This window comes from Oncorhynchus kisutch, linkage group LG1, assembly GCF_002021735.2.
Source record: "Oncorhynchus kisutch isolate 150728-3 linkage group LG1, Okis_V2, whole genome shotgun sequence".
Lineage (NCBI taxonomy): Eukaryota > Metazoa > Chordata > Actinopteri > Salmoniformes > Salmonidae > Oncorhynchus > Oncorhynchus kisutch.
This window is the reverse complement of record NC_034174.2, coordinates 22,744,820-22,766,920: the sequence shown is the minus strand read 5'-3', so window position 1 is coordinate 22,766,920 and position 22,101 is coordinate 22,744,820. Positions and strand designations below refer to the sequence as shown.

Here is a 22,101-nt window from a genome sequence, read left to right as displayed (position 1 = left end):
CTGGTCCCCTGCAGGAAGGTGAGGTGCCGGAGGTCCCTCCGCCCCCTCTGGACATCGAGGGGTCCCCGGCGTACACTGTACGTTCCATAATGGACTCTAGACGCCGGGTGAGGGTCCTACAGTACCTTGTGGACTGGGAGGGGTACGGTCGAGAGGAGAGGTGCTGGGTACCGTTGGAGGACATCTTGGCTCCATCACTACTGAGGGAGTTCCACCCCCTCCACGCATGACTTTCAACATGCAGAGATTATGCGTTCACCTACCAAAAATCTCAAATTTAGACTCATCAGACCAAAGGACAGATTTCCACCGGACTAATGTCCATTGCTTGTCTTTCTTGGCCAATAAAGTGTTGTCTTGTTATTGGTGTCCTTTAGTAGTGGTTTCTTTGCAGCAATTAGACCATGAAGGCCTGTTTCACACAGTCTCCTCTGAACAGTTGATGCTGAGATGTGTCTGTTACTTAAACTCTGTGAAGCATTTATTTGGGCTACAATTTCTGAGGCTGGTAACTCTAATGAACCTATCCTTTGCAGCAGAGGTAACTCTTGGTCTTTCTTTCATGTGCCGGTCCTCATGAGAGCTAGTTTCATCATAGTGCTTGATTGTTTTTATGGCTGCACTTGAAGAAACTTTCAAAGTTCTTGGAATTTTCCGTATTGACTGACCTTCATGTCTTAAAGTAATAATGGACTGTCGTTTCTCTTTGCATATTTGAACAGTCCTTACACCTTGTCACAACACAACTGATTGGCTCAAACGCATAAAGAAATTCCACAAATGAACTTTTAACAAAGCACACATGTTAATTGAAATGCATTCCAAGTGACTACCTCATGAACCTGGTTGAGAGAATGCCAAGAGTGTGCAAAGCTTTCATCAAGGTAAAGGGTGGCTACTTTGAAGAATCTCAAATATAAAATATATTTTTTATTTGTTTAACACTTTTTTGGTTACTACATGATTCCATATGTGTTATTCATAGTTTTTAATGTCTTCACTATTACTGTACAAAGTAGAAAATAGTCAAAATAAAGAAAAACCCTGGACTGAGTAGGTGTGTCCAAACTTTTGACTGGTACTGTGCATGAAGGCGGGGATTAGGAGAAAGTGACCGGTAGAAGGATTAATAATAGTAAACAGTATGGCAGCAGCAAAAGCAGTGGGTGGGTGTGTGCATGGTGGTGTGTGTGACGGAGTGTGTGTGCAACAGTGACAGTGTAGGCGTGATAGGCAGATATACAGTGCATTCGGAAAGTATTCAGAGCCTTTGACTTTTTCCACATTTTGTTACGTTACAGCCTTATTCTAAAATTGATAAAATAAAATACAATTCCACATCAATCTACACACAATACCCCATAATGACAAAGCATAAACAGGTTTTTAGACATTTTTGCAAATGTTTTAAAAATGAAAAACGGAAATACCTTATTTACCTAAATATTCAGACCCTTTGCTATGAGACTCAAAATTGAGCTCAGGTGCATCCTGTTTCCATTAATCATCCTTGAGATGTTTCTACAACTTAATTGGAGTCCACCTGTGGTAAATTCTATTGATTGGACATGATTTGGAAAGGCACATACTTGTCTATATAAGGTCCCACAGTTGACAGTGCATGTCAGAGCAAAAACCAAGCCATGAGGTTGAAGGAATTGTCACTAGAACTCCGAGACAGGATTGTGTTGAGGAACAGATCTGGTGAAGGGTACCAAAGCATTACTGCAGCATTGATGGTCCCCAAGAACACAGTGGTCTCCATCATTCTTAAACGGAAGACGTTTGGAACCACCAAGACTGAGCAATCGGTGGAGAAGGGCCTTGGTCAGGGAGGTGACCAAACTGAGCAATCGGTGGAGAAGGGCCTTGGTCAGGGAGGTGACCAAGAACCCGATGGTCACTCTGACAGAGCTCCAGAGTTCCTCTGTGGAGATGGGATAACCTTCCAGAAAGATAACCATCTCTGCAGCACTCCATCAATCAGGCCTCATGGTAAAGTGGCCAGATGGATGCCACTCCTCAGTAGTAGGCACGATAGCCCGCTTGTAGTTTGCCAAGAGGCACCTAAAGGACTCTGACCATGAGAAACAAGATTCTCTGATCTGATGAAACCAAGATGGAAATCTTTGGCCTGAATGCCAAACGTCACTTCTGGAAGAAACCTGGCCACATCCTTACGGTGAAGCACGGTGGTGGCAGCATCATGCTGTGGGGATGTTTTTCAGCAGCAGGGACTGGGAGACTGGTCAGGATCAAGGGAAAGATGAACGAAGCAAAGAACAGAGAGATCCTTGATAGAAATCTGCTCCAGAGCGCACAGGACCTCAGACTGGGGCCAAGGTTCACCTTCCCACAGGACAATAACCCTAAGCACACAGCCACGACAACGCAGGAGTGGCTTCGGGACAAGTCTATGAATGTCCTCGAGTGGCCCAGCCGGTGTCCGTACTTGAACCCAATCGAACATCTCTGGAGAAACGTGAAAATAGCTGTGCAGCGGCACTCCCCATCCAACCTGACAGAGCTTGAGAGGATCTGCAGACAAGAATAGGAAAAACTCCCCAAATACAGGTGTGCCTAGCTTGTAGCGTTATTCCTAAGAAGACTCCAGGCTGTAATCGCTGCAAAAGGTGCTTCAACAATGTACTGAGTAAAGGGTTTGAATACTTATGTAAATGTGATATTTTGTAAGAAATGAGAGGGGGGTTTGTCATTATATGGTATTGTGTGTAGATTGTGTGTAGATTGATGAGGAAAAAATTAAAACTAATTCATTTTAGAATAAGGCTGTAATGTAACAAAATGTGGAAAAAGTAGACGGGTCTGAATACTTTCCGAATGCACTGTACATGTATGGATACAGTGCCATGAGTCTGACCTCATGCAGAGCACGGTGTGGATGTTACTGCGGACTCTTTTAATGTAGGCAGTCATGAGGTTGGCTTTGGTGGGCTGCTGGCCTAGGTCCTGCACCACAGGCTTCATAGCGGTCAGGATGCGCTCCTGCTCGTCCACCGCATAGAGGTTGGGCACGTCACCAGAGTTCAGGATGTTATTCACATCCTCCAAGAACGACTCGCTCTTGATCTGAGGTAAAACACACAGGGTTAGAGGGCATGTCGATAAGTGGGTATGTGTAAGTGCTGACACTGTGAAAAAGTGCTCACCTGTGTGTCTACAAACAGAAAGGTGATCTGTACATTCTGCAGGCCAGCCTTCAGCATGATGCTCTTGAGGTCTTCCCTCCACTCTGTGTGGCCGTAGTTCTTAGCGAGCTCAATCTGGAAACACTCATAGTCTGACCTGAGGTGTAAATCAACATATTAACACCATATTATCACAGTAACATTCTTTCAGATGTTTAATAAAATAGAAGGTATGAGCCTCACATGTGCGTGGCCAGCTTGGTGAGTGACTGGCGCCCGCTGCCCCCGACCCCCAGGAGGAGGGCGTTTCCCAGGGGCTGGCGCAGGATGCGGCTGATGCGGCACACATGCTGGATGGCATCCATGAAGAGCACCAGCTTCATCTTGGTGGTGCTGATCTGGTTGTAGTCATCCATGTACTCCTCCATGACTCTGGCCAGCTGTGGGAATCACAAGACAGTATTGGGATGAAAAACACCCATAAATCTCATTACTACCCTAGTAGTGTCACCAAACGTTTTTATGGAAGTCTTTTAAAGGGTAATACCGCCACTTTTCAACCTCATATTCATCATCTCCCATACCAAACCAGTGTCTACATATGTGAAAACAACGCGATTCTATGATCTGTGGTTAAAAAGACAAGGTCCTAAAAAAAAGTTATTTTCAAGAAGTGCAACGAGTTTCTAGTCCAAGGGAGGGTATTTTCTTGCTCCCCACGTCACAGCAAATCTCATAGTGTTTGAAAAACACTGTTTTTCAAATTCTTTAACTTTTGATGAAGCCATCGGGTAGAACTTTGTAACGTTATATTTTTGTAGAAATGTGCTGTTTTCACATATTGTATGTTTGCACTGGTATTGTTCTGAAGATAATGAAAACAAGGTTGAAAAGTGGTGGAGTTGCCCTTTAAGTTTAGCAGTGAAGTCTCACCTTCTCCTTGTCCTCAATGAGCTGGTAGGCTTTGTTGTCAGCTCCGGGGATCATGAAGTCTCCAAACAGGACCGGCTGGCAGGGCACAGCATCCTCAAAGCTGCAGCCAAACTCCTCAATGCGGGCCTGTAGGAGCTTATCAAACCAGTCCCGGTCCTCAGCACTCACCAGCCGGTCCTGGAACACCCGGCAGCTTTCATGGTACCACAACTGCAGCAAGTGCATCTTGTCCTGAGAATCAAAACAAGCAGCACATCCTCCGTTTGAAGAGCCTTTCAGGGTTTCTATACTGTATGATCTCATGTTTGAGCCGTCAGTCATTTACCTCTATCTTGGTAGCCTCTGCCATCAGGATGCCCTGGAAGACCTTGGAAAGGTCCCTAAGATTGAATGTGTAGTGGGATTTGGCTGGTGTGGGAAGGAGCTGGGAAGTGATGGTGGCGTAGACACGGATAGTGGCGTCCACCAGAGGCCCGTTCAGAGGCTGGATCTCTGGAACAGGTCCTGAGGGAAAAAAGGGATAAGGGAGACGGGTTGGATATAAAATTAGCAAAGACATATGGAGAACTTTACTTTTTGTGTGAGTAAAAGACCAGTAACAATTTAACAGTTTAGAATTTCATCAACATCTACTCGTATTAATAATCTACATAAATTACTAAACTCAGCAAAAAAAGAAACGTCCTCTCACTGTCAACTGCGTTTATTTCCAGTAAACTTAACGTGTAAATATTTGTATGAGACACAACTGAGACATAAATTGAAACAGTTCCACAGACTAGTGACTAACAGAAATTGAATAATGTGTCCATGAGCACCTGCAAGTTCCCGGACATTTCTGGAGGGAATGGCCCTAGCCCTCACCCTCGATTCTAACAGGTCTCAGACATGATCAATGGGAATGAGAGCCGGGCTCTTTGCTGGCCATGGCAGAACACTGACATTCCTGTCTTGCAGGAAATCACGCATAGAACGAGCAGTATGGCTGGTGGCATTGTCATGCTGGAGGATCATGTCAGGATGAGCCTGCAGGAAGGGTAACACATGAGGGAGTAGGATGTCTTTCCTGTAATGCACAACATTGAGATTGCCTGCAATGACAACATGCTCAGTCCGATGATGCTGTGATACACCGCCCCAGACCATGACGGACCCTCCACCTCCAAATCGACCCCGCTCCAGAGGCCTCGGTGTAAAGGCCATTCCTTCGACGATAAAGGCGAATCCAACCATCACCCCTGGTGAGACAAAACTGCGACTCGTCAGTGAAGAGCACTTTTTGCCAGTCCTGTCTGGTCCAGAGACGGTGGGTTTGTGCCCATAGGCGACGTTGTTACCAGTGATGTCTGGTGAGGAACAACCTTACAACAGCCTTACCGTCTGGTGAGGAACAGCCTTACCGCCTATTGCAGACAGTCTGAGCACTGATGGAGGGATTGTGCGTTCCTGGTGTAACTCCTGGTGCAATTGTCATCCTGTACCTGCCATCCTGTACCTGTCCCGCAGGTGTGATGTTCAGATGTACCGATCCTGTGCAGGTGTTGTTACACGTGGTCTGCCACTGCGAGGACGATCAGCTGTCCGTCCTGTCTCCATGTAGTGCTGTCTTAGGCGTCTCACAGACATTGTGACATTGCCCTGGCCACAGACATGGCTATTTATTGACCTGGCCACATCTGCATTCCTCATGCCTCCTTGCAGCATGTCTAAGACACGTTCACGCAGGTGAGCAGGGACCCTGGGTATCTTTCTTTTGGTGTTTTTCAGAGTCAGTAGAAAGGTGTCTTTAGAGTCCTATGTTTTCATAACTGTGACCTTAATTGCCTACTGTCTGTAAGCTGTTAGTGTCTTAACGAACGTTCCACAGGTGCATGTTTATTAATTGTTTATGGTTCTTTGAATAAGCATGGGAAACAGTGTTTAAAGTCTTTACAATGAAGATCTGTGAAGTTATTTGGATTTTTACGAATTATCTTTGAAAGACAGGGTCCTGAAAAGGGGACGTTTCTTTTTTGCTGAGTTTAAAATAATGATGCATGGTTCCATATTTCTAGAGCGTCAGTCTTCTCTTTCTCTCTCTCCTTCGTCTGTCTCTCTGTCTCCCTCTCTGACTTACTCCCTGGTTCCTTTTTACTTATATTTCCATCTGTAAGAAAGCAACAAATATATTAGAAAGGATTGGAGCAACTTAACAAACTACCTCCTCAATGTGATTGGTGCCTCAACCATACCTAGCCACCCTCAACCCTTCACCAAAATGAACTTCAGTTGGATACATTTTCGGCAGTCAGGCCGTCTCACCCATCCAGTTGCCCAGGATAGTAGAGAAGATCTTCTTCTTGCTGGCGTCCTCCATCTCAGTGAAGGAGAGGAAGTTAAAGTGGCGTGTGAAACGCTGGGTTATGGGGTTCCTGCCCCCTCCTGGGGGTCCCATAGCGCACGCAAAGTTGATGTCTACCAGGTGTTTAAAAGTGCCTGCAGGGCAAAGCAGAGTTCAATGTGGTGGCCTTCACAGAGCCATGGGAGCTAGATGTGCAGACTCAGCTTTGGAGGAAGGGTCCTCACCTATCTGCTTCCTGTCATACCAGCCTCCATGGTCCATCCACTGGCGGAGAAGCTCAATGGGGGGCTGGGCCCCGTAGGTCTCCAGAATGGGCATGTTCAGGTCATCAATGAAGAAGATAAAATACTTCCCCAGGGGAGGCCCAAACACACCCTTACGCCTGACAAATACATGCTTTGGTTAGAGAGGTCAGTATATAAAGGAATGAGAATGCCTTTAGACATTACAGCACAGATCATACAGTACAAAGAGAGATGTTGGTAAAAGGCTTACCTCTTGTCCAGTTTGCTATCAATATAATCCTGTGTCTGGTTGGCTGAAGTGCGAGCAGAGAACATAAGGAAGTGTGTAATGTACTCAGCAGGCATGTTCTTCAGCAGCTTGTCAGACATGGTCAGGGTCTTTCCTGTGCCGGTCGGTCCAATGCACAGCACCTGGTCAACACAGAGCCTCTGACTAAGAACAACTCTACTCACTGAAAGACTCCTCCATTACACTCACAAAAGCTTTCACCAGGAATGATACACTGATAATACACTATTTATGAGTGCCTTATTGGGCGGCACTTACAGGCTTCTTGTTAGACAGCAGCATATCCATCAGGAAGGAAATGCGGACTGTGTCTGGTGTGGGTACGATGATGTCAGAGTAGCTGGTCTCTGGCGTGATGACCACATTCTGGGCAGATTTCATCCAACTGACCCAGTGCACCTACACAACAGGATGTATGTCACTTGTATGGCCCTTTATGTTTCTAAAAGTATTTCCAGAATGTTTGCTTTTCAAATGCTCACCTTCCTCCCTCTGTCCTCCTCCTCTTCGTCTCCCATGTTGCTGATTCCTGCATCATCAAGCTGGTAGTCATACACCAGGCCTTCCTCTGGAAAACACAACTCAACCTTCTCCTCTGCCATCTTGGCCCTGAGCCAAGCACTGAAGCGCTGGCAGCTGGGGGCGTCCCCTGTGGCTCCCACACTCCACACCAGAGAGAAGATGAACCAGGGCTCAATCAGCTCCTTTAACCGGTCAAGCTTCTCCTGCAGAAGAGGCCTCTCCCCCTGGCCAAACACACAGTACATGACAGACTAGTCATCAAGAGATGAACATCTCCATCACCTCAGCTGATCACTCATCCCTTTTGTCTCCTGATGGTGGGTATATTGTGTGGGTGTTTGTGGCATGGAGTGGTGTTCACTGACCTCTCGATGGATGAAGGGTTGGAAGAAACAGTCCAGCAGTTTGAGCAGACTGCATGTGAGGTTGCTGTCCATGGAGAAGATTACCTCTTTCACAGACTTCCTTACAAACGTGATGGAATCCTAGAGACACACAGACTCAATTTCCCCTGAGGCCCAACAGAACAAGGCCTGACACAGCCAGACACTCACAACGACTAACTTATGATACAGTTGTAAAGTGGAATAAACATTAGTAAAATGCCTGTTGAGCGGCCCTCTGTGTTACCTGGAGAAACCTGATGAAGAGGGAATTGAGCTGGTCTGTGTAGGGCCTCAGAGGTTCGGGGACCGTCCTCAGCCAGCACTCAGTGAAGGGCATGAGGCCCAGGATGCTAGGCTCCAGGTACACCATCCCACAACGAGACACTGTGGCCGGGGACGCCACCGCCAGGTCCTGCACCTCAAACATCATCGTCTGCACCTGGAGGAGGATACACACATTTATTCTGAATGTGCATAACTGGTATGAGGTGTGGAATAAAATGAGAGAGGGAAAACTGACAGAAGAGATGTAAAGGTTTCTCACGTCTGTGAGCTTGATGATCTCTCCAGAGCTCAGGCAGAGTTTTTTATTGTCATCCAGCACAGTGTTCATGTTCTCGATCCACACAGCATCCACTGGCCCATCAAACATGTACCACTTCTTCTCCTCGTCCATGGAGGACGACCCCCCACGGATCAGAGAGGACAGGATACCATCCGACCTGAAGGGAGACACACAGAGGGAGAAGAGGCATGAGTGTGTGTGCATGGATGTGTGAGAGTGTTCAGGATATTCAATATGCTATCTACTGTATGTGTGTTTGTAATGTACCAGGTGTTTAAGTGTTTATGTACTATATGTGCCCAAATCTACATATGGTATGCGATGGTCTGTTATGTGCACATGGAGCAATTACTCACCATTCATGTGTCAACAGGTCAAACTCCCCGTAGAGCTGTCCCATGGTAATGGACTTGGGGTTGAGGACATAGGTCTGTACAGCCTCATAAACACCACCACTTACAGAGACCTGGCCCTGCAGAGCCGTCATCGCTTTCCCTAGGATCTCATAACACTGACACACAATCCAAGCCAATGGCAATATATTACATTCATTTGTAATACCAGAATCATTTTCAAATACATATATCATGTGCTGCTGGTAAAGAGAGGTTTTTGGGGAATGCAGACCTTGGTTTTTCCGGAGCCGGACGGTCCCACCAACATCAGTCCATGCCTCACAACAGTAGTCTCATACAGCTGAATACACTTGGTGATGTATCCTGCATTTACACATGGGAAATTAAACCATGTTAAAAAAGATATATTATTTCCCTCCTAATTTATACCTATATTCTAATCTCAATAGCACAGTATCACTAATAAGCAGATATAATGTAGGTTAGACAGTACAAAAACAAGCTGTGTGTCCCCATAGAGTACGAACCATCCACATCCTTGAGGTTCTTCTTGGCACACACATTGCGAATTGACTTCTCCAGGGTGCCGTAGTCGATGGGCTCCTCCCGTATCTTGGGGAAGAGATCGGACACAATGCCGTTGAAAAGCTTGAGGTCATCTTGGAGGAACTTGGGGACGTTGACGTCTCGTATGGCCCGTAGACAGATCAGTTCCTGGAAGTTAGAGGTGGGAGACAGGCCGATTACATCAGGTTATTGATAACCTGGTCAGTGTATTTAGGCATATAAAGTGTTGTTCTAACCTCATTCATATCTTGATTCTCCCTCTTCAAGTTTCCAGCAGCAGAGATCACGGTCTTCACAGCTCTCATACCAAAGTCATAGTGATCCTGCACACATATACATCAGTCAAACTTTATTGTGGAGAAATTACAAGATTATGTTAATAATACTGTTATTGCATCAAATGGTTGTTTTATGCAACAAAATAGGGTTCTTAAAACTGAGGGTTTTAACTTTGAATGAAGCAACTCATGTATTATGGATTGATTGGTGAATGGAGAGGGTGAAACTGATCCTAATCTATTTTACTTATATCCATTACCAAATTACATTTTTGATGACAATGATAATACTCTGGAACTATAGCAGGTATGGTGCTAATGGCACATAGAGACTATAGGAGTTGCCTTATAAATAGTGGATTCATGATGCTTGCCCTGGGTCATGTTCATTAGGCACCAATGGAATCAATTTCCCTTAAACCAGGAGTCACTACCTGGATTTATCCAACAAGATATGCAAGTTTTTTGTTTTTGGGGATGGAAATAGTTATTTCCCCTATGCTGACCAATGGGAGCATGCTCAGTATCAACAAGATGATTTGTTTCATACTGATGAAAAATGTACTCTGATTAGATTCTTAACAATATTGAATGTTTATATCATTCCCAATGAAGGATCATTTTATGTTAAGTTAAAAGGCTCAATGAACCAACAGATGGTCATTTACAATGGTAGTTGTCAACGGTGGGTGTAGCTGGTGCATGGAAGTCAGGCGCAGGAGAGCAGAGATGAGTGAACACGAAGTACTTTACTGAGGCAAATAGTAAAACCAGAACGCAACGGCGTCACCATCACCAAATGCCCAAAACAAGTAAGGCAGCACACAGTACCACAAACAAAGTACAAAGTACCAGCTGCCACAAAACACAGGTATACATAAAACCTGGCGCTATCCAGCCGGAAACGTGCCTCGACAATAAACAATACCCCACACAGACATGGAGGGAACAGAGGGCTAAATACACAGTAATTATGAGGAGACGTAAACCAGGTGTACAGGTAAACAAGACAAAACAAATGGAAAATGAAAGGTGGTGCGGCGATGGCTAGAAGACCGGTGACGTCGCCTGCCGAACGCTGCCCGAACAAGGAGAGGGACCGATTTTGGCGCAAGTCGTGACAGTAGTATACTAGTGCAAGGACGTTTTTCTCCCCTATAAGTTTGGGTTGGGTTGGGCCTTATTTGTCTACATGTGAATTAATGTTTTAAACCTTGTAATTTTCTATTAGGTTGAGAAAAATCTCAAAATGGTGGATTATCGTGGAGAAATTACATGATTATGTTAATAATACTGTTATTGCATCAAATGGTTGTTTTATGCAACAAAATAGGGTTCTTAGAACTCTATTGTGTCTGTGTGAACTGAGAGGAGCTTCTGAGATTTAACTCTAACAACTGATTTATGATGGTCTTGTCCTCTCTCGGAGCCCGCATTCCATAGAATGTGTTGGTGTTTATGTGCTGGGAGGTACCAGGGTGGAGATGGATCCGGTATGGATAATGATGAGAGGAACTTTGTTTTGGGGGTCAGACCCTGGTTTCTACACAATGAGAACAGTCTTTACAGCAGATATAGTCTGCTGTAAATTATTAGTATCTTTCATACAAATCCTAACCTTGTGACCCATTCCATACATCTGTTGTTTGTCATGAACATTCAGGGCATGTACTTTGCTATAAAATGCTGTGGCTCAAATCCGCTCGTTGGGCTGTCAACGAATCACCTACGGGTGGGTCGTTGACCAGCTTCATTATTGCAATAATTTATTGATGTTATTAATACATTTTGAATAAAGTAATATCCTGATTGATGACTGACCTTGTCTCTACTCATTATTGATTATGATTTCCACAACAACTTTCACAAAGAAATACAGCACTGTATATAAAGCTTGACCCTCAATAAGGCATGATGCGGGTATGGGTACTGGAGCAAAGATTCTATGTAGACTAGGGTACCACCTGGGAGCTGAGCTGCTCGGAGGACAGTTTGAAGGTGGTGGTGATCTTCTTGGAGAGGACTTTAGCATCGCTGAAGCCAAAGGAGTAGAGAGAGATCTCAGCGATCATAGCATAATCAGGGACCATCATAGCAACAGGACGGAACAGAGCCTTAAGACAAACAGATAGAAAAAAATGTGTTACAGTCACACCTCAGTGCTTTGTTTTTACAATACCCTGCCAGGGATGTGAACTTTTAAATGTTTTTGGGCAATTTAATGTAGCTACCTTTAGGTTATCTGGTAGTTCAGTGCGGCCGGCGTAACCAGGGTTCATGGTGATGAAAACAGCACAAGACGCAACAAGAGGGATCTCTTGCCCCTCAAACACAAATCGCTCCGCCTGAGACACAAACACACACACAAACAAACGCACGCACAGACATACAAATCTGTAATATTTTCATGTGTGTATGCACTTTTGACTGTGTACATGTTGTCTATGACTGTGTTTGTGTATGTTTTTGTTCACCCTCTGATGCTGGGCCTTATTGATGGTGGCGATTTGTTGGGCCACCACTGACAGCACCTCCACATCAATGCGGTTAAACTCATCAAAACATGCCCAGGCTCCAGAACTACAGGAGATACAGTAGATCACAGTAGCCCCACAATTTTTTTTAAATACATTCAACAGGATATACAATGCATTTGGAAAGTATTCAGACCCCTTCCTTTTCCCCACATTTTGTTCCGTTACAGTCTTATTCTAAAATGGATTGTATTTATTGTATTTTTTCTTCATCATTCTACACACAATAACCCATAATGACAAAGCATAAACAGGTTTTTAGACGTTTTTGCAAATGTATTAAAAATAATAAACAGAAACCTTATTTATATAAGTATTCAGACCCTTTGCTATGAGACTCGAAAGTGAGCTCAGCTGCATCCTGTTTCCATTGATCCATCCTTGAGCTGTTTGTACAAATCGTTTGCAGTCCACCTGCGGTAAATTCAATTGATTAGACATGATTTGGAAAGGCACACACCTGTCTATATAAGGTCCCACAGTTGACAGTGCATGTCAGAGCAAAAACCAAGCCATGAGGTCGAAGGAACTGTCCGTAGAGCTCCGAGACAGGATTGTGTCGAGTCATCTGGGGAAGGGTACCAAAACATTTCTACAGCATTGAAGGTTCCCAATAACACAGTGGCCTCCATCATTCAATTTGTTTTCTAAATTATAGTTTTTTTCTCTTTTGTTATTTTTCATTCATTATTATTATTTTACCCCTTTTTCTCCCCAATTTGTAGTTAAAGTCTTGTCCCATCGCTGCATCTCCCGTACAGACTTGGGAGAACACGGATATGTAGCGATGCCTCTAGCACTGCGATGCAGTGCCTTTGACCGCTGCGCCACTCGGCCTCCATCATTCTTAAATGAAAGAAGTTTGGAAACATCAAGACTCTTCCTAGAGCTGGCCGCCCAGCCAAACTGTGCAATCAGGGGGGAAGGGCCTTGGTCGGAGAGGTGAACAAGAACCTCTGTGGAGATGGGATAACCTTCCAGAAAGATAACCATCTCTGCAGCACTCCATCAATCAGGCCTTCATGGTAGAGTGGCCAGATGGATGCCACTCCTCAGTAGTAGGCACGACGGTCCGCTTGCAGTTTGCCAATAGGCACCTAAAGGACTCTGACCATGAGAAACAAGATTCTCTGATCTGATGAAACCAAGATGGAACTCTTTGGCATGAATGCCAAAAGTCACGTCTGGAAGAAACATGGCCACATCCGTACGGTGAAGCACGGTGGTGGCAGCATCATGCTGTGGGGATGGTTTTTCAGCGGCAGGGACTGGGAGACTGGTGAGGATCAAGGGAAAGATGAACGAAGCAAAGAACAAAGAGATCCTCGATAGAAATCTGCTCCAGAGCGCACAGGACCTCAGACTGGGGCGAAGGTTCACCTTCCCACAGGACAATAACCCTAAGCACACAGTGCATGAGTGGCTTCGGGACAAGTCTATGATTGTCCTTGAGTGGCCCAGACAGGGCCCGGACTTGAACCCAATCGAACATCTCTGGAGAAAAGTGAAAATAGCTGTGAAGCTGCACTCCCCATCCAACCTGACAGAGCTTGAGAGGATCTGCAGACAAGAATGGGAAAAAACTCCCCAAATACAGGTGCCAAGACGGTAGCGTTATACCCAAGAAGACTCAAGGCTGTAATCGCTGCCAAAGGTGCTTCAACAATGTACTGAGTAAAGGGTCTGAATATTTATGGAAATGTAATATTTCAGTGTTTTGTTTTTAATAAATGTGCTAAAAATGGCTTTGTCATTATGGGGTCTTGTGTGTAGATTGATGAGGAAAAAAATACAATTGAATTAATTTTAGAATAAGGCTTGTGTTTTTTTGTAGCACATACAATTTATATTTATACCAGTTTGGTGTTTTATATAAGGACTAACCTGGCCAGTCCCTTGAGGAACTTGCCCATGGCGATGAAGTCCAGCTGATCCGAGCAGTTGAAGACTACAGTCTGGATAGCCAGGGCTTTCCCCAAGTCTTTAGTGGTCTCTGTCTTCCCTGTTCCTGCTGGACCCGCAGGGGCCCCTCCGAACTTCAGGTGCAGTGCCCCTGTCAGGGTCAGGTAGCACCTGAGAGGGGGAGGGAGCAAGGGGTGAGACCATAGACTCACAAACCCTAAATCCTTTATCGAACAGCCATGTGCAAGTATATCAGTCCCCAGTGTTTTCATCAACTGGTTTTAGCTTATTGTAGCCTGCCTGCTGCTAGCTTCACTGACAAACACTGGGATGGAATTTTATCTCCTGCTAGCTATAGATTTTGCACTGCACTTATAAACAGTGTGTAGCTTGTCACTTATTTACAATAGTTTAACAGCTTGCTGATAAGTTGTAGACATGTTCCCAGCAGCCAGTCTGTATTTCAGCATGTTTCCAAAGCACCAATTGCTAAGTTGTAACATTGGGGTGGGGCAGATAAATGCACAGCTCTGCCTCAGACTCGATACTGTACAGACTCACGGCAGAGCACGTTGCTTGCTGCTTCATTAAAAATCATTAATTGAGATAAAATAATGTTACTAAAATAGCAAGGTAACTAGCTAGTGTAACAGTATAACTTTAGACCGTCCCTTCGCCCATACCCGGGCGCGAACCAGGGACCCTCTGCACATATCAACAACAGTCACCCACGAAGCATCGCTACCCATCGCTCCACAAAAGCCACAGCCCTTGCAGAGCAAGGGGAACCACTACTTCAAGGTCTCAGAGCAAGTGACGTCACCGATTGAAACGCTATTTAGCGCGCACCACCTAGCTAGCCGTTTCACATTCGTTACACTAGCTTGCGAAAAGAAGCATCAGTGCATTTTACAGTAACTAGCTAGCTTGCTTATAGAAGGAGAATTGCATTTAGTGTTGCACTAGCTGGTTGGTTAGCTTCCCTTTCTTTCATATAAGTCAGTGACTGGCTCAGGCTCAGCTAGCAAGGTAATCAACACCTGCGATTACTGTATGCCTCACTGTATGTCTCTCTCAAATGTCAATATGCCTTGTATACTGTTGTTCAGGTTGGTTATCATTGTTTTAGTTTACAATGGACCACCTCCCACACATGCGGTGACCTCACCCATTACAACCAGCATGTCCAGAGATACAACCTCTCTTATCATCACCCAGTGCCTGGGCTTACCTCCGCTGTACCCGCACCCCACCATACCCTTGTCTGCGCATTATGCCCTGAATATATTCTACCATGCTCAGAAATCTGCTCCTTTTATTCTTTGTCCCCAACGCGCTAGGCGACCAGTTTTGATAGCCTTTAGCCGCACCCTCATACTACTCCTCTGTTCGACGGGTGATGTGGAGGTAAACCCAGGCCCTGCATGTCCCCAGGCACCCTCATTTGTTGACTTCTGTGATCGAAAAAGCCTTGGTTTCATGCATGTCAACATCAGAAGTCTCCTCCCTAAGTTTGTTTTACTCACTGCTTTAGCACACTCTGCTAACCCTGATGTCCTTGCCGTGTCTGAATCCTGGCTCAGGAAGGCCACCAAAAATTCAGAGATTACCATACCCAACTATAACATTTTCCGTCAAGATAGAACTGCCAAAGGGGGAGGAGTTGCAGTCTACTACAGAGATAGCCTGCAAAGTAATGTCATACTTTCCAGGTCCATACTCAAACAGTTCGAACTACTAATTTTAAAAATTACTCTCTCCAGAAATAAGTCTCTCACTGTTGCCGCCTGCTACCAACCCCCCTCAGCTCCCAGCTGTGCCCTGGACACCATCTGTGAATTGATCGCCCCCCATCTAGCTTCAGAGTTTGTCCTGTTAGGTGAGCTAAACTGGGATATGCTTAACACCCCGGCAGTCCTACAATAAGCTAGATGCCCTCAATCTCACACAAATCATCAAGGAACCCACCAGGTACAACCCTAAATCTGTAAAAAGGGCACCCTCATAGACGTCATCCTGACCAACTGGCCCTCCAAATACACCTCCGCTGTCTTCAACCAGGATCTCAGCAATCACTGCCTCATTGCCTGTATCCGCTACGGATCCGCAGTCAAACGACCACCCCTCATCACTGTCAAACGCTCCCTAAAACACTTCTGTGAGCAGGCCTTTCTAATCGACCTGGCCCGGGTATCCTGGAAGGATATTGACCTCATCCTGTCAGTTGAGGATGCCTGGTCATTCTTTAAAAGTAACTTCCTCACCATTTTAGATAAGCATGCTCCATTCAGAAAATGCAGAACCAAGAACAGATATAGCCCTTGGTTCACTCCAGACCTGACTGCCCTCGACCAGCACAAAAACATCCTGTGGGGGACTGCAATAGCATCGAATAGTCCCCGCGATATGCAACTGTTCAGCGAAGTCAGGAACCAATACACGCAGTCCAAGCAAAGGACAGCTTTTTCAAGCAGAAATTTGCATCCTGTAGCTCTAACTCCAAAATGTTCTGGCACACTGTAAAGTCCATGGAGAACAAGAGCACCTCCTCCCAGCTGCCCACTGCACTGAGGCTAGGTAACACGGTCACCACCGATGAATCCATCATAATCGAAAACTTCAACAAGCATTTCTCAACGGCTGGCCATGCCTTCCTCCTGGCTACTCCAACCTCGGCCAACAGCTCCGCAGATGTTCTGAAAGCGCTGCAAAACCTGGACCCGTACATATCAGCTGGGCTTGACAATCTGAACCCTCTATTTCTGAAACTATCCGCCGCCATTGTCGCAACACCTATTACCAGCCTGTTCAACCTCTCTTTCATATCGTCTGAGATCCCCAAGGATTGGAAAGCTGCCGCAGTCATCCCCCCCTTCAAAGGGGGAGACACCCTGGACCCAAACTGTTACAGTCCTATATCCATCCTGCCCTGCCTATCTAAGGTCTTCGAAAGCCAACTCAACAAACAGGTCACTGACCATCTCGAATCCCACCGTACCTTCTCCGCTGTGCAATCTGGTTTCCGAGCCGGTCACGGGTGCACCTCAGCCACGCTCAAGGTACTAAACGATATCATAACCGCCATCGATAAAAGACAGTACTGTGCAGCCGTCTTCATCGACCTTGCCAAGGCTTTTGACTGTCAATCACCGCATTCTTATCGGCAGACTCAGTAGACTCTGTTTTTCTAATGACTGCCTTGCCTGGTTCACAAACTACTTTGCAGACAGAGTTCAGTGTGTCAAATCGGAGGGCATGCTGTCCGGTCCTCTGGCAGTCTCTATGGGGGTGCCACAGGGTTCAATTCTCGGGCCGACTCTTTTCTCTGTATATATCATTGATGTTGCTCTTGCTGCGGGCGATTCCCTGATCCACCTCTACGCAGACGACACCATTCTGTATACTTCCGGCCCGTCCTTGGACACTGTGCTATTTAACCTCCAAACGAGCTTCAATGCCATACAACACTCCTTCCGTGGCCTCCAACTGCTCTTAAACGCTAGTAAAAACCAAATGCATGCTTTTCAACCGTTCGCTGCCTGCACCCGCACGCCCGACTAGCATCACCACCCTGGATGGTTCCGACCTGGAATATGTGGACATCTATAAGTACCTAGGTGTTTAGCTAGACTGTAAACTCTCCTTCCAGACTCATATCAAACATCTCCAATCTAAAATCAAATCTAGAGTCGGCTTTCTATTCCGCAACAAAGCCTCCTTCACTCACGCCGCCAAACTTACCCTAGTAAAACTGACTAGTCTACCGATCCTCGACTTCGGCAATGTCATCTACAAAATAGCTTCCAATACTCTACTAAGCAAACTGGATGCAATTTATCACAGTGCCATCCGTTTTGTTACTAAAGCACCTTATACCACCCACCACTGCGACCTGTATGCTCTAGTCGGCTGGCCCTCATTACATATTCGTCGCCAGACCCACTGGCTCCAGGTTATCTACAAGTCCATGCTAGGTAAAGCTCCGCCTTATCTCAGTTCACTGGTCACGATGGCAACACCCACCTGTAGCACGCGCTCCAGCAGGTGTATCTCACTGATCATCCCTAGAGCCAACACCTCATTTGGCCGCCTTTCGTTCCAGTTCTCTGCTGCCTGTGACTGGAACGAATGGCAAAAATCGCTGAAGTGACAATTAATCTTAATGGTTGTACAGTCGTCTCAAATAAAACGGTGAAGGACCTCGGCGTTACTCTGGACCCTGATCTCTCTTTTGAAGAACATATCAAGACCATTTCAAGGACAGCTTTTTTCCATCTACGTAACATTGCAAAAATCAGAAACTTCCTGTCCAAAAATGATGCAGAAAAATTCATCCATGCTTTTGTCACTTCTAGGTTAGACTACTGCAATGCTCTACTTTCCGGCTACCCGGATAAAGCACTAAATGAACTTCAGTTAGTGCTAAATACGGCTGCTAGAATCCTGACTAGAACCAAAAAAATGTATCATATTACTCCAGTGCTAGCCTCCCTACACTGGCTTCCTGTCAAAGCAAGGGCTGATTTCAAGGTTTTACTGCTAACCTACAAAGCATTACATGGGCTTGCTCCTACCTATCTCTCTGACTTGGTCCTGCCGTACATACCTACACGTATGCTATGGTCACAAGACACAGGCCTCCTAATTGTCCCTAGAATTTCTAAGCAACCAGCTGGAGGCAGGGCTTTCTCCTATAGAGCTCAATTTTTATGGAATGGTCTGCCTACCCATGTCAGAGACGCAAACTCGGTCTCAACCTTTAAGTCTTTACTGAAGACTCATCTCTTCAGTGGGTCATATGATTGAGTGTAGTCTGGCCCAGGAGTGGGAAGGTGAACGGAAAGGCTCTGGAGCAACGAACCGCCCTTGCTGTCTCTGCCTGGCCGGTTCCCCTCTTTCCACTGGGATTCTCTGCCTCTAACCCTATTACAGGGGCTGAGTCACTGGCTTACTGGGGCTCTCTCATACCGTCCCTGGGAGGGGTGCGTTACCTGAGTGGGTTGAGTCACTGATGTGATCATCCTGTCTGGGTTGGCGCCCCCCCCCTTGGGTTGTGCCGTGGCGGAGATCTTTGTGGGCTATACTCAGCCTTGTCTGAGGATGGTAAGTTGGTGGTTGAAGATATCCCTCTAGTGGTGTGGGGGCTGTGCTTTGGCAAAGTGGGTGGGGTTATATCCTTCCTGTTTGGCCCTGTCCGGGGGTGTCCTCAGATGGGGCCACAGTGTCTCCTGACCCCTCCTGTCTCAGCCTCCAGTATTTATGCTGCAGTAGTTTATGTGTCGGGGGGCTAGGGTCAGTTTGTTATATCTGGAGTACTTAAGTGTGCTCTCTCTAATTCTCTCTTTCTTTCTCTCTCTCGGAGGACCTGAGCCCTAGGACCATGCCTCAGGACTACCTGACATGATGACTCCTTGCTGTCCCCAGTCCACCTGGCCGTGCTGCTGCTCCAGTGTCAACTGTTCTGCCTTATTATTATTCGACCATGCTGGTCATTTATGAACATTTGAACATCTTGGCCATGTTCTGTTATAATCTCCACCCGGCACAGCCAGAAGAGGACTGGCCAACCCACATAGCCTGGTTCCTCTATAGGTTTCTTCCTAGGTTTTGGACTTTCTAGGGAGTTTTTCCTAGCCACCGTGCTTCTACACCTGCATTGCTTGCTGTTTGGGGTTTTAGGCTGGGTTTCTGTACAGCACTTTGAGATATCAGCTGATGTACGAAGGGCTATATAAATAAATTTGATTTGATTTGACTAGAGTCCTCAATCTATCTCTATGGGTGAGACATGCTTTCATAACAAGGGTGGGAGTCATTGAGACCCAATGGAGGGTAGCCAAAGCTTACCGGTCTGTGAGTGGGGTGATGACCAGGCGTCCGGAGTTGCCCAGGTACTCATATCCATAGAGGAACTCTGCGTTCACCGCCCGGATATACAGGTCATTTCGAGCCCAGTAATACCTAGAAACAAATATTAATTAAGGGGAATCTGGAATGTTCACAGATTTTTGCATGTCATCTGCACACAATGGTTCCACCCAAATCGTTAGCTCTCTAAGGCAGAAGAAGTACATCATATGAGCAGCAGGTATATTTTGTTGGGCAGGTCAAACCTGAGCTGGCTGATCCACTCAAAGTCATTGATGCTGGAGACGCCCTCCTCTACCAGCTTGGCTGCCACGTCCTTGGCATGGACCTCTATGACGATGAGGGCAGACAGAACGGCTCTCTGCATCTTAGACAGGCGGCCCCTCACCAGCTGCACCAGGTCTCCCAGCTACACCATAACAAAGGGGAGGACACTGTCAGTCACATATTCTCTTTCACATTCTTCACAATGATATCATAGCCCATTGAAGCAATACTGATGGTCCCAGTTGGTTCAGTAGGTAGATCATGGAGCTTGCAACACCAAGGTTGTGGGTTTGATTCCCACAGAGAAAAAAGTATGAACATTTATACACTCACTCTACTGTAAGTTCCTCTGGATAAGAGCGTCTGCTAAATTACTAAAATGTCAAATGTTTTCCATGCACATCTGAACTTCAGCTACAAATTAGACAGGTTGGTTGTTTAGCAACAACTGACTTGTGCATAACTATGGGCCAAATAGACGAGGTTAGCTTAGATTGACAACATGTAAGCTATATTTCCTCTCCAATGTTTATTGAAAACATAAATAAATTTGCACAATAATCACTTGTTGTCTCTCAAATACATTGTTACAGTTGTTGGCTAGCTAGCTAGCACACTTTAGCAATAGTACTGACATGAAATCAGACAAAACACTTAACAAGACACTTACGATTCCCCACGTGGCAGTTTCTTGTCATTCTTGCTAGCAATCTGGCCATCCAAAATCACAAAAATACACATGGTTTTCGTAACGTTGTCAACTAACCCATCTATAGCCAGGGTCTAGCCAAGCTTTGGGAAAACTTAGGATACACACCTGTGTTTGTAGCTGGGGATAGAGTCGGTCAGTCAGGTCTCCCTGCTCCAGTGCATTTGACACCTCAGTGGTCCAGAAGGTCTGGCAGCCAGCGATCACCACCTGCCCAGGCCATGATAACACCCACTCTGTACGTGGTTGCTAAGGGGAAGGGACAGGAGGGCACACACACATCACAGTTGTCAGTGCGTTTCACAAAGCTTGGGCACTATTTGGAAAATTTAGCCCAATTGAGCCCAGTGTAACAGATGACAATACAGTAAGACAAAATCATGTTTGAACTATATAGTTTTCTGTCCACCGGTTGATATATTGGCAGTTGTGTGTATTCATGGCTGCCAAGGGGAGTCAGGCTTCCCCCGAAAATGGACCAAGAAAAAAACGATCATATTTCATGAATATATACAAAGAAATGTCAATTGAAAAACGGTAAAACAAAACGAAGTGCAGCTAGTTTGCAGTCTTTCCAGCTTCAGTTTGAAGTGATTGTGTTGTTAGATAGCTTCTCTGAACAACAGTGTCCTGACGAGTGAGCACATTTTCTATGCCAGGCGAAATCGCGCCTCATTAGCTCAATGTTCTGGCTGTAACATTATCCAAATAAATGTCACTAGAAAACAGCTTAAACAAATGCAAATACGTTGCTTTTTTTCTGTCTGCACTTTAAGTTAGCCATAGTTGGCTAGATAGCAAGCAAGGGATAAGAACGTTGCTAGCCAGTATGGCAATGGAACATTTAGAAGGTATGACTGGGTTGCGTCCATAGATACAGAACAAAAAGACTGAAAGACTGGTTCATGTCTAAGGCAACAGAACTAATACAACGAACGACCAGACAGCCTGGGTAGCAACCCTAGAAAGCCTAACAACACCCATGTCGATATATCCTCCAAACATCGCCTTTTTGGCCATTATCACTTAAGTATCTGATGACGTCTGGCCTAAACATGTATGATATCATTGCCACCCACAGCATTGAATTCGATAGCAAGGGAAGCCAACAAGCATTTGGTCTCCCTTGATAAAAACATTCTAAAATAATAGCCAATCAGCGTTGAGCTAAACTGTGGTTGGTCCTGGCG

General features: G+C 45.7%; 1 protein-coding gene across 1 annotated transcript in view; it reads right to left on the bottom strand.

The window, feature by feature from the left end:
* dnah1 (dynein, axonemal, heavy chain 1) overlaps positions 1-22,101 on the bottom strand; it is a 67,283-nt gene that overhangs the window by 29,477 nt on the left and 15,705 nt on the right. Inside the window, exons 26-50 of the mRNA XM_031833868.1 lie at positions 21,020-21,160; positions 20,181-20,344; positions 19,915-20,028; positions 14,050-14,238; positions 12,106-12,211; positions 11,863-11,976; positions 11,596-11,745; positions 9,590-9,676; positions 9,314-9,500; positions 9,058-9,149; positions 8,787-8,941; positions 8,410-8,587; positions 8,110-8,304; positions 7,845-7,964; positions 7,440-7,703; positions 7,216-7,356; positions 6,919-7,079; positions 6,648-6,805; positions 6,384-6,557; positions 6,107-6,228; positions 4,408-4,698; positions 4,083-4,313; positions 3,393-3,589; positions 3,171-3,306; positions 2,882-3,090 (exon numbers count right to left, since the gene is read on the bottom strand). Of these exons, the coding sequence (XP_031689728.1) occupies positions 2,882-3,090; positions 3,171-3,306; positions 3,393-3,589; positions 4,083-4,313; positions 4,408-4,698; positions 6,107-6,228; positions 6,384-6,557; positions 6,648-6,805; positions 6,919-7,079; positions 7,216-7,356; positions 7,440-7,703; positions 7,845-7,964; positions 8,110-8,304; positions 8,410-8,587; positions 8,787-8,941; positions 9,058-9,149; positions 9,314-9,500; positions 9,590-9,676; positions 11,596-11,745; positions 11,863-11,976; positions 12,106-12,211; positions 14,050-14,238; positions 19,915-20,028; positions 20,181-20,344; positions 21,020-21,160 (4,076 nt within the window). The remainder of the gene's footprint in view (positions 1-2,881; positions 3,091-3,170; positions 3,307-3,392; positions 3,590-4,082; positions 4,314-4,407; positions 4,699-6,106; positions 6,229-6,383; positions 6,558-6,647; positions 6,806-6,918; positions 7,080-7,215; positions 7,357-7,439; positions 7,704-7,844; positions 7,965-8,109; positions 8,305-8,409; positions 8,588-8,786; positions 8,942-9,057; positions 9,150-9,313; positions 9,501-9,589; positions 9,677-11,595; positions 11,746-11,862; positions 11,977-12,105; positions 12,212-14,049; positions 14,239-19,914; positions 20,029-20,180; positions 20,345-21,019; positions 21,161-22,101) is intronic.